The following is a 12882-nucleotide window of genomic DNA, read 5'->3' as shown; positions in this document are numbered from 1 at the left end:
TTCAGGATTGTATACAGACTCCACGTCCAATGGCTTCCTGATTGACACAACTGCTCCCGTCATCTCTAGTGGTCCTCAGTTTGCCTCGTCCTTCAGTCTCGTACCAGGTACACAGTTCTACAGGACACTGATGAAGGTCAAGTGGTCAGTGAATGATGCTGAATCACACATTGAGAGGCAGTATCTCTCCATTAAGTCTCACATTGGTGGAGAGTTTGACTTATCTTCTACAAAGGTAAAGCTTTTTCTGGTAGATATTTGTATTCTGGTAGATACCAGTATTAGTGGAATCTTTGCAATTTAATTTTGTTAAGGTACTTTGTGACTTTCTCCTGATTTAAAAGCTCGAGTTTTTTCCTTAAATTGAAACCCTTAATAGGTAAATGGAATAGCCAGAGATTTCATCTTGACTGGTTTGAAGTTACATGATGGTGTGACTTATTATGTAAACCTTATCTCCTGTAATGGTGCTCAGATCTGCACTACCGCTACAACCAGTGGTATAATGGTAGATACCACTCCACCATCCAGAGGTTAGAGAATTTTATCTTGTCACATGAAAATTGATCTTCACTTTTACATGACAAAATACTTGTAAACTCGATTTGGGGTTTTTGTGTTGAACAGGAATGTTTGCGGTGAGAACAGACCACGCAGCCAACTTGAGCAGACACAGTGATGCCTGGATGACGTGGGAGAAGACGGCCGTCAATCTGGCCTGGTTAGGATTCGCTGACCTTCACTCTCTGATCTCCCACTACTACATCAATGTGGGCTCAACCTTCATGGGCACTGACCTTAATGAGGTACTTTATATAAAGAGACTTTGATACAGTTCTCCCACTACTACATCAATGTGGGCTTAACCTTCATGGGCAGTGACCTCAATGAGGTACTTTATATAAAGAGACTTTGATACAGTTTTCCCACTACTACATCAGTGTAGGCTTAACCTTCATGGGCAGTGACCTCAATGAGGTACTTTATATATAGAGACTTTGATACAGTTTTCCCACTACTACATCAATGTGGGCTTAACCTTCATGGGCACTGACCTTAATGAGGTACTTAATATATAGAGACTTCGATACAGTTCTCCCTCTGGTACATTAATGTGGGCCCAACCTTTATGGGCAGTGACTTCAATAAGGTACTTACATGTATCGGTAATACATGTATATTGCAACTCTGATACAGTTCTTACATGTAATACATTGAGACTTTGATACAGTTCTTCCACTATTACATCAACATGGGCTTAACCTTCATGGGCACTGACCTCAGTGAGGTACTTACATGTAATATATAGAGACTTTAATACAGTAATGAGGTTTTGAGTAAATAAAAAAAATAATATTTAGAATATCAGTGGTATTTAATACATTGATGTCCCTTTGATTTAGAGTTTGTGGTTGTACATTGGTATACTTGTTTCACTGTTCATAGTTCTTGATTTTGGATTTAAAAAATATGTTACGTACCAAATACATGTAGTACAAAACTATATACATGTATATATAGATTACTACATGGCAATTTTTAAATTGCATCCTATATTAGTCCGAGGTCGCTGTATATTAGCCTGAGAGCCATCAGGCTCAAGGGCTGATATACCGCGACCGAGAAATTTAATGAAATAAGATAAGTGTATGTATACCTGTTTTATTACATCAGGAGCCAGGTACACCTGCTCGAGTGGAATACACAAACTCTGGTGATGATAAGTATGATGAGGGGATTGTACAGACAGCGAAGGTGAAAACCAGTAACTATGATGCCAACCAGAAGTTTGTATACATCACCATGTGGGCTGTTAACAAGGTAAAATGTTAATGATATGATATCTATATGTATTTGTACTTTTACTTTCTTAAGTTTATGAATCGTTTTAATTTATTTAATTTTGATAAACTGTTAGCAATTAATTACCGATAATTAATAAAATTTCAACAATTTCAGTCCATTTTATTTCTCAATAAATAAAAATTAACATGGCTATAAAATAGATTATGTTTTGATTTTTCTTTATCGGATCAGAAATGTTGAAAGAATGAAGTATCTGTATTTCGAGGATTTATTTTATCTTGTTTGAACACATTGTGTGCTTTATGAACCTTTAGGATTTGACAATAGGGGTAAACAAAATTCAATGATTTGTTTCTCAAACGCAGTCACATTGTCTCAAATGCTGTTGCATTGTTAATATTATTGCCATTTTGATAAAGAGAATAACATAATAACAATTAATTTTGGCCTTTCTCCAAACTTTTATGAAAACATTCAATTTGTTTCTATATTTAGAGTTCATTGATAGGAATCATGAATTAATCTGCCATTTTTATTTTTTCATTATTTCCAGGTGGGGTTGGAAAGTGCCATAATTCACTCTCAGTTTGAGAAAATTCCAGGTGGTGACCTGTCCTTGACCAGGCGATGTGTGGCCTTCACCTGTGAAGGTCATTGTGTGTGTGCACCGCAGGACAAATTCTGTCATCCCTCAGGAACCGCTTGTCAGGATGTTTCATCAAATAGTCAGTTATTTCTCTTGTTTTGTTTTTAAATTTGTACCTTCCTCTTGTCAAAAATCTCTCTTTTTCCAGTCAGGACACGGTCTTGTATAGTCAGTGGTCATTTCATCAGTTTTCTTGTCAGGAATTGTCCTCTAAAAGTCTGTAGAACTCCTTGTTTCTAGTCAAGACCTATCCTCTAATAATCAGTAGTCTTACTTCGTTTAGTCTAGCTCATATAGCCAGTATAGTTGAACTTGGTAGGCTATTATCTAGTTGTAATGTCTCTCTTATTTTCTTGTAGGAAAGCTACTTTGCAAGCCCTGCTCTAGTTATGTTTTAAAAATTTTAAATAATGTAATGATACTTGACATATTAATAGATATTGGCCTGACATTTTAAAATAATTAAAACTGGATGCATAGAGCTACTTGATTGCATCATCATAAAAAAATCAACATTTGTTATTCATTTTTGAGGCATGTAACTACATGTAATACTTTTCTACAGATCAGAACAACATGTTACAAGTGTATGATGTAGCAGGAAGTGGGACAGAGGATGTAGACTACACTCCATCCAATGTGGTGCTACAGGGACGCTGGGCTATAGTCAACAACTTTGGAGATGCTCCAGATTGGTATGTTGTCTAATAACTGTCTTCAGTGTACATGTAATATATTGTTTACCTATAAGATAGAGGTAATGGTTTATAAAGTCAGTTGGTCTCTCTATCTTTTCTAAGAAAAAAAAACTGTAATCACTTCAAGAGACTGTAACAACTTTATTATTGATTTTATCTTCAAACATAAATTAAAAGATTGAGAGCAGAATAAGGTAAAAAAGGTAAAAAATGTCTTTAGTAGATCAAGATTTCTATTAGCTGCAATAATGTAGCCCTCTCCGATTTTTAGCTCACCGAGACGAAGTCAAGGAGAGCTTATGCTATACCCTCGGTGTCGGTGGTGGCGTCGGCGTCGGCGTCCGGACCTGGTTAAAGTTTTTGTTGCAGGTCCTGTATCTAAGCTATTACTTGTCCTATCTTCACCAAACTTGCATGGATGATGCATCTGGACCTACTTATGGACTTGAAAGACTTGGATGCTGAATCTGGGTCCTAAATTTCAGATGCTGGAGGAGGTTAAGGTTGTTGGACCAGGTTAAAGTTTTTGTTGCAGGTGCCCTTTGATAGCAGTATCTTAGTTACTGCTGGTCTGTACTTCACCAAACTTGCATGGATGGTGTGCCTTATGATACTGATGCACCAGACAGGCTTGAGTGCTGAATCTGAGCTATAGGTTTCGGATGCTGGAGGAGGTTAAGGTTTTTGGAGCAGGTTAAAGTTTTTGTTGCGGGTGCCCATTGATAGCAATATCTAAGTTACTACTGGTCCTAACCTCACCAAACTTGTATGGATGATGCGTCTTATGATACTGATGCACCAGACAGGCTTGAGTGCTGAATCTGAGCTATAGGTTTCGGATGCTGGAGGAGGTTAAGGTTTTTGGAGCAGGTTAAAGTTTTTGTTGCAGGTGCCCTCTGATGATTAATCTTAGTTACTACTGGTCCTAACTTCACCAAACTTGTATGGATGGTGCGTCTTATGATACTGATGCACCTGACAAGCTTGAATGCTGAATCTGAGCAATAGGTTTCGGATGCTGGAAGAGGTTAAGGTTTTTAGAGCTGGTTAAGTTTTTGTTGCAGGTGCCCTCTGATGATTATATCTTAGTTACTACTGGTCCTAACTTCACCAAACTTGTATGGATGGTGCGTCTTATGATACTGATGCACCTGACAAGCTTGAATGCTGAATCTGAGCAATAGGTTTCGGATGCTGGAGGAGGTTAAGGTTTTTAGAGCTGGTTAGATAAAGTTTTTGAAACAGGTGCCCTCTAATGATGATATCTTAGTTATTACTTGTCCTTACTTCACCAGACTTCCTTGGATGGTGTGTCTTATGATACTGATGCACCTGACAGGCTTGAATGCATAGTCTGGTTTCGGATGCTGGATAAAGTTAAGTTTTTAGGAACAGGTCACATGTTTAATAGATGATAGTACTATTTCAAACTTGCATAGTTGATTTAACTGTAATATGAATGAATCGCAGAGGTAGCTTCAGATGCAGAGCTTGATCTCCATTATCAAGGATGCTAAAAAATAAATCTTTGTTATTACTGGTCCTAACTTCACCAAACTTGAATGGATGGTGTGTCTTATGATACAGATGCACCTGACAGGCATGGATGCTGAATCTGAGCCATAGGTTGCGGATGCTGGAGGAAGTTAAGGTTTTAATTGCTAGTGCCCTCTGATGATGATATCTTAGTTATTACTGGTCCAAACTTCACCAAAATTGCATGGATGATGCGTGTTATGATACAAATGCACCTGATGGGCTTGAATGCTGAATCTGAGCCATAGGTTTCGGATGCTGGATGAGGTTTAGTTTTTTGGAACAGGTCACATGTTTTATAGATGATAGCTTGCATAGTTGATTTAACTTTATTATAAATTAAATGCAGAGGTTGCTTCAGAAGCAGAGCCTGATCTCCATTATCAAGGATGCTAAAGAAATCTCCTACCTCACTCAAACCAGCTCGATAGATAGATGTGTTTGTTGATAAATGATATAACATGATTCCTATGATAAAGTATGGTATGATATGAAACAATATTGTTTGATATGATACAATATGATATCATATGTTATATTATTAAAAGTTATACGATACGATATGATATTGTATCATTTTTTTTTATATTTAATGATATGATTATGTATCATGATATTGTTATGTATAGTATTGTATATTATGATACAATATTGTATAATATTATATTGTATTTTTAATTTATTATTTTATCACATGATACAATTACATAAGATATTGCAAAATATTATATTGTATCCTATGATACAATATTGTATATTCTATAATATTGTATCATACAATATTGTATAATATGATATTGTTTCAGTAATATAGAATTATATCACATGAAATTGTATTATATGATATTGTAATATTATATAATATTGTATCATACGATATTGTATGATATGATATTGGTTTATATGATATATTATCATATCACATGAAATTGTATTATTTGATATTGTAATATATTTTATTGTGTCATATGATGCAATATGTATAATATAATAATGTATTTTATAATATTTTACCATATCACATAATATTGTATCATTTGATAAGATACAATGTTGGAATCAAATTATATTGTATTATATGATATAATATCATATAATGTATCAAATATGTTTCAGTGTCATTCAATACAATATCATTCTATATTATACAATATTATATCATGTTTCAGTGTTATGATGTATTATGTAATATGATATTGTAATATGATACTATATTGTATTATATTTTATGATATTGTATTATGTGATCAAATACAATAAGGTATAACACAATACAATGTCATATCATACGTTACAATATCAAATCTCATTATTGTTTATTACGGTATTTTATTTATTATATGATATATATTATATTAGAAATATGACATGATGCAATATTTAATTTTATATCATTGTATTGATTAACATATTAACATATGATTATCATATAAAAATTTATCAGATGATATACGATATTTTGTCAAAACAGAATCCATGAATATCCAAGATCATAAAGTATGATTTTCATATAAAATGATAAAGGTGATCTTATGAAGGTGATGTCTCATAAGGGTGATGCTCCGTCTCGGTGAGCTTAGTAATCTATGATTACCTATGTTTTTATATCCGATTCCTCTACCCCCCCCCCCCCAAAAAAAAAAAAAAACAAAAAGGAAAAAAAAACTATAATCATGCAAGAGACTGTAACATCTTTATTGTTGGCTTAAACTTCTTCCGTAACAATAAATTAAAAGGTTGAGAGCAAGATTGTGTAAAAAAGGGAAAATAGAGCTTCTCTATACACATTACCTTGTACAAGTGTAAATAATATCACATTCAACACATTGGATATGAAATAAGCATATTTAATTTAGATAAAGTTAAGTTGTAGATCATTGAATCCTTCATTTCCTGCTCTTCCCAGGTACCAGTGGAGTGTGGGGTATACTGAAAAACCCTCCCCAGAGGGTGTTTTTAATCAGGCCACAGAGAGGATCTGGCATGATGCTGGACAGAATTTGAAGCAAATCTACCGGACTGAACAAGGTATACACATATACAAGGCCTCTCATTACATCGCAGATCAAAGCACTGACTATGCAATGTTGGTTTAAATTTTTTTTTTCAAAATTGTATTTACTTGATATGCTGTGTAATGTTCTTTTATGTTAAATGATATGTAGAATACAAAATACAAAATGTGGTTTGCCAATTTTGTTAAATGGTATTCATTTTATTCCTAGTTCCGAAGGAGAAGTTGGTATACTGTTTTACCCTTGTCTGTTTGTTTTTCCATCTGTTTGTCTGTCTGTCTGTCCATCTGTCTGTCTTTCTCTGTCTAAAACAAAAATTTCTGTCACATTTTTCTCAGCAACTATAAATTGCAGATGCTTGAAATTTGACACATTATTGACACACTATTTGACACACCATTATTTCACACACTATTGCTATATGCATAGCAAGGCATATCATGGGATATATTTTTGTACCAATTTGAATCCAACTTCCTGTTAAATGTTGACTTTGCTAAATTTGCAAATTCACATCAGAGCGGGGGTATTACTAGTGAGCATTGGCTCACAGATATCTTCTTACATCTTAATATGTATAAATTGTGTTGCAGGGGTTTACTTGAAGGAGACAGTCAAATATTCCTTTTTTATAAAAGTTTGGTATGATGAAAACACCTTTGCAATTTTTAAATCGGATGGCGTGACTATTGCAACTCAGAGACCATTCGTCACAAATATATTAGGCAGTGCTGTAAGTAATGAAATAAACTTCTGAATATTATTAAAATTATGTTTGGGTCATTTGCAAATTAAAAAATGGCGTGTAAATAACTATTGAGTTAGACTATTGCTTCAATTTGTTTTACAATTCTTTTTCCTTTAAAATGGGAAAATTATTAAACTGTAAATGAAATTACTGTTGCATGTATTACTTTTTTGCAGGTAAGAGAAAAAATGTTAGGAAGCAGTTTTGTAGATCAAGACTTTATGAAAGGAGGCTATCCCTTCAGTGTTGAATGGAAGAACAAGTTTCTGGATGCTGAGAATGCAATCAAGACGTTCCATCTATACATCAGCACATATCCGGGAGGTATGCATTCATTATAGATGTATTCTGTCCATATACAGTCAATTCCCATGAAAAAAACATGTGAGTGCTCTTAACATGATTTTCACATGCCTATGAATACAATAACTGCAGTTTAAAGCTTGTAACCTCTGAAATCGAGAAAAACTTTGCCTTTTAAGTGATACTTGTGTCTACATAAAGATATGTCACATTGAACAAGTATTTAATTGCATGATAGGACATGACATCATGGACATTGGAGAGGACCTTCCAGGGACACAGACCTCATTTGATGTGATGAGGTCCTCTGTCCTCCTGCCAGGAATCACCTACTATAGTAATGTTCTAGCTTACGGATTCTCTGATATCCATCACACAGAGTCATCCGACGGATTCAAGCCAGACAAATACAAGCCTGTGGAGGGAATAGTGTTTGATGGAATAGGTATGGAGGCTGTTCAGTTTTAAAACAGACTGAACAGACTGAAATATGAAAAGTTTTCTTATTATTGCAAAAAAACCCAAACAATTCTGTGACAATTGATGGTTACTTCTGGTAATTGTTTATTTTAATTTAACATTGCAAAATTTACTGTCATATTTAGGCTTGCATGACTGGGAGTTCCAGAATAAGTCAGACATTGTAGCGGCTCACTGGCACGGGTTTTCAGACGTTGGGTCGGGGGTCAGAGTCTACTATTGGTGTGTTGGATCCACCCCTCAAGTCACAAGAAAGCATGCTGATGTGGAATGTGGACATGTTGGGTGGGAGGCAATAGGGCTACACACCTCAGTCTCCAGAACTCTGACCCCTCCCCTCAACCACAGTAAGTTATAGATATAACGCCATTTGTGTCAGTGACATTCTTGAAAAACAAAGTGTATCATTTCTATCATGCACTACTGCAACAATGTAAAATAGGAAATGTATTTTGTATTCAGTATCGCTGCTTCAGTTGTATTCTAGACTAGTATTTGAAGTGAATTGTTTTCCTTCTCTTTTAGGTAACACCTACTACAACAAGGTGTATGCTGTGGACAATGTTGGCTACAAGTCCACTGTGGTTGTCTCTGATGGAGTTACTATAGACACCACTCCCCCAGAACCACAGTATCTCTTCCACATAGGGAGCAACATTTTAAACAATCCATCTTTTGAGACATCCCCTAATGTGTTGCAGTCGGGTGATGTGAATGCCACCAACATTTGTAATGTGAGTGTGGACTATCAGCCGAGCGGCTGGAACTTGTCCAGTGGAGGGTGTGCTGCAGTGGTTTCCTCCAACAAGAATTTGGCCAGGGATGGGCTCTCCTTCTTGTTTGTCAGGGGTAGTGTGAGTCAGATTCTGAGTGGTCTGATGGTGGGAGGGTTGTACCGAGTCAGTTTTTTCTCCAGTCACCTGTCCATCAGCAGTTCTACACAGTCCAACAAGGAAGGCTTTATTCAAGTAGACAACAAAAAGCATGTGTTCCTGATCTACACCAAGGCCTACAGAGGAGATGGGGGACAGTCTACAGCCAGGGAGGAGATTTCTTGGCACAAACACACCTTCTACTTTGTGGCCAGGGAAGGGTCTGCTGTGTTTGAACTGGGCAGTGTGGATGATAGAACTGGGATCTATGTGGATAATGTAGTGGTGAAACATGTGGAGAGGGATCAGAACAACGGAACAAGTGGATTACATGTACAGGCCCATGTGGTGTACCTCCATGAGTGGGGATCAGTTCATGGATCCTGGAGCTTTATTGAGGATGTCAGTTCCATCACAGAGTACCTGTGGGCAATTGGTAAGTAATCGCAATTCATCGAGGAATTGTATCACTAGTAATGCAAAATATATTTTTGTCATTACGTGTAATGTAAGTGGTACCTTTGTACTTTAAAAAAGACTGATAAGTCATAACTTTTTGTATGAAATAAATTGAATGCTCCATCGCTGAATTTCAGGATACACCAGAGGAGGGACACAGTTGCAAAATTTCCAGAGTGTAGGATTGTCAAACTTTGCATACAATGCCCTGGTATCCTTGACCCATAATTCCTACATCTATGTCACAGCTATCGCCAAAAACTCTGCTGGTTTACAGGGCGTTTCCTACTCGGATAAAATTCTTGTGGATCTAACTCCACCAAATATTGAAGAAGTTTTAGATGGGGATTTCTTAGGTGATTTACTTACTATCTTACACTGCTAGCATTGAGATTTGTGTGTTGTGTAGTTATGCACATAATTTATAGGTGCCTTTTCATATTTTAAAATGACTTTCTTTATCTTTATGTTAACAAGTCCATGATACCAATATTGAAACTATTATAATATATCGCAATATTAAACAATGTTTATTAGGATTGATTTTATTGAGTTTTGTTGATTACTTGTTTTGCAAGGATTTAAAAAAATCATTACCAATGAGTAAATATATCATGGATAAATGTTACCAAGTTCAAACAAATTTGGATCCCAATTTTATCTGACATTTCTTCTCTAACAAAATCTCTTGCTGAAGTGTTTTTATTAAGATCTATAACTTCCATGCATGATATTACAGGGGAGGATCTTGATTCATGGAAGGAGAGCACAGTTTATGTCAACTGGAAGGTCACTGATGATGAATCCGGTCTGGATTACTGTGAATGGGCGATAGGTAACTAGTTGAACACCTCAAATGTGATATATTGTAATAAATGTCTTTATGACTTCTTAGATGAAGCAGACCAAGGCTTGTATATATAATAGATTTTTAAAAAAAAAATTTGATAATCTATAGGGTACCAGCCAAAAGGCACTGAAGTTCAGAGATTTGAGAGAATTACTATTAGTGATGGAAGAGCATATAAAGACTTTGATGCCAGCGTTCTCCAGGGGAAAACTGTGTACTCCACTTTACAGTGTCAGAACAAGGCTGGACTGATCTCTAGTTTGTCGTCTGATGGTGTGATCATTTATGACCAGCCCCCCTCAATGGCCTCGGCTGTCATCAGGACCCTACCCCTGTCACTGACCGAGTACCCAGCCCTGGATTATTATCAGAGCGTGACCAACAACCTGAAGATTGTGTGGAGCGGGGTGGAGGACAAAATCGGTGTGCAGCAGTACAAGGCAAGTTAAGACTCCACAGTTATGTGGTACCAATTAAACCATAAGATACACTGTACCTGTTAGTTATATCTCTGTGTTATACTTTCTGTATTTAAAATCATGACTAATAATCCTACAAAGTTAATTGTGAAATAGTTTCCCTGCTTTTAGCCGACTGAAAAGTTATTGAAACTATGTAAATTTCAATATAGCTCAAACTTGTTTACTAGCAACAAACTCTGTATGACCGATAAGTAAAGTTTTCTTTTGTGGTATAAAATACCAGTATACTGACTTTTCGGAGAATAGCAAGTTTATTATTCCCCTTTGACACCAGTAAATTGATTATCATAAAAATTATATGTACTTGAAAATGTTGAATCTTTATTATCAATCTTTTATAGCTCTCCGTCAGCAGTAACCAGTACAACCTGGATGGAGAAGGGCTGACATTTTCTGATGCCCAGGAGATCCTGTTTACCCACATAGGGAATGTGGAGCTAGGACAAGGGCAGATAAATGTGACCCTTCAGGCGATCAACAAACTACTGGAGCGTAGCTTGCCTCTACACTATAACCTTACTGTGGAGTCTGGCAACCCCGTCAAAGATGGTGTGTGTACCAAATACATGTATATTAGAAAAAGTAAAAAATTTTATTGGGATACAATGTATATTTTTCCTAAAAATAAAATCCTCACTTATATGCTGATGTAAGTGCTACATGTATTAGATGATTTCTACAGTAATGAGTTGAACAGCTGATGCATTATGTCCAAAAAAATTATTATGTATGCCTTAGAAATGGATATAAGTGATATATATTTTGTACTTTTAACAAGCATCTGATAACTTCTTTAAATTGATACTTATTTGTAGTGTCTAAGGAATTGTCCATGACATGGAGAGGCAGCGACAAGGAATTTGATGTCTCATGGGATGGGATATTTAGTTCCCAGCATCCTCTGCGGTTCGAGGTATCTGCAGGAACAGCTCAGGGGGGAAGTGATATCGTCCAATGGCAGGAGACGGTGTCTACAAGGGTTACATTCCGTCTACCTAACTCAATCACCAGTACGTCTCGCCTAAAGGTGTACATGATTGTCCGTGCCATCGCAGCAGGTGGAGGTTATACCGACATAACGGGGATCATCATCCTACCAGCTTAATATTGAACGTCAGATGGATGATGTCATCAGGAAGATGTTAGGTCAAAATTCCCACTGAAGATTGCTTTCAGGAAGATGTAGTCATAAAACCTTTCAGTGAAAGTATTTTCTGTTAAGTTTTATTTAGCTAAAAAGTATTGTTCTTACTTTATTGATTTATATTTTATACTATACTGTGGTGATTTTATACAAAGGTTTATTTTCCCCCTTTGTTATTTCTTTCAATCAGTTCTTCCGTCCAATATTTTTTAATGAATAAAATGTCACAAGAACTTTGCATCAAAATTAGTCCTTGAATTATCAATATGTATAGAAAATTAACCACACTCTCCAGTATTTGATATCCTATGCAATCTGTGATATTTTTATGTAGTTTAAATACAATAAACTTTTATAGACTTTTATATGTTGGACTTGATTGTAGATAGTGTACATAATGTTCGTATAAAAATAAGTACTATATTAAACCATTACTACATGTAATTAAACCATTATATACTGATAAGGAATAGGTTTACTTACTGTATATTGCAATATCAGTATTTCTTCAAGAGTAGAAATTGACTGGTTAAAATCCATTCACCTACTACATACAGTACACATTGTTTGTAACATACTGAAGAAGTCTTTCTCCAAAGGATGGACTTTTTTTTTACTGTGAATATCGTAGATCTAATTATTACTAGCATACGTACTTTTTACAAAGCGTAGCAGAAAAGGTTCAAGCGGGACCATCAGTAATTGGTCTACAAGTCTTACAATGTAATTTTTCCCCCTATCGTTTTTCTTTTTCAAGAAATTTTCTATCACATTTATGTCAAATATTGTACAATTAAAAAAAAATTGAAAATGGTCATCGTATATTTATAAGGTATTTACTTT

General features: G+C 35.6%; 1 protein-coding gene across 1 annotated transcript in view; it reads left to right on the top strand.

Annotated features, from left to right (window-relative positions):
* LOC105348718 (uncharacterized) overlaps positions 1-12399 on the top strand; it is a 44800-nt gene extending 32401 nt beyond the window's left edge. The window contains exons 37-53 of the mRNA XM_066084816.1: positions 6-235; positions 380-533; positions 628-806; positions 1675-1821; positions 2360-2531; positions 3018-3147; positions 6593-6714; positions 7295-7434; positions 7626-7773; positions 7991-8197; positions 8358-8579; positions 8758-9540; positions 9701-9919; positions 10303-10398; positions 10522-10853; positions 11237-11444; positions 11711-12399. Of these exons, the coding sequence (XP_065940888.1) occupies positions 6-235; positions 380-533; positions 628-806; positions 1675-1821; positions 2360-2531; positions 3018-3147; positions 6593-6714; positions 7295-7434; positions 7626-7773; positions 7991-8197; positions 8358-8579; positions 8758-9540; positions 9701-9919; positions 10303-10398; positions 10522-10853; positions 11237-11444; positions 11711-12000 (3779 nt within the window). The 3' untranslated portion in view covers positions 12001-12399. The remainder of the gene's footprint in view (positions 1-5; positions 236-379; positions 534-627; positions 807-1674; positions 1822-2359; positions 2532-3017; positions 3148-6592; positions 6715-7294; positions 7435-7625; positions 7774-7990; positions 8198-8357; positions 8580-8757; positions 9541-9700; positions 9920-10302; positions 10399-10521; positions 10854-11236; positions 11445-11710) is intronic.
* Positions 12400-12882: the final 483 nt, after the last annotated feature.

The sequence above is a fragment of the Magallana gigas genome, chromosome 5 (assembly GCF_963853765.1).
Source record: "Magallana gigas chromosome 5, xbMagGiga1.1, whole genome shotgun sequence".
Classification (NCBI taxonomy): Eukaryota; Metazoa; Mollusca; class Bivalvia; order Ostreida; family Ostreidae; genus Magallana; species Magallana gigas.
Note: the sequence above shows the minus strand (reverse complement) of the source record. Positions and strands in the feature narration are given on the sequence as shown.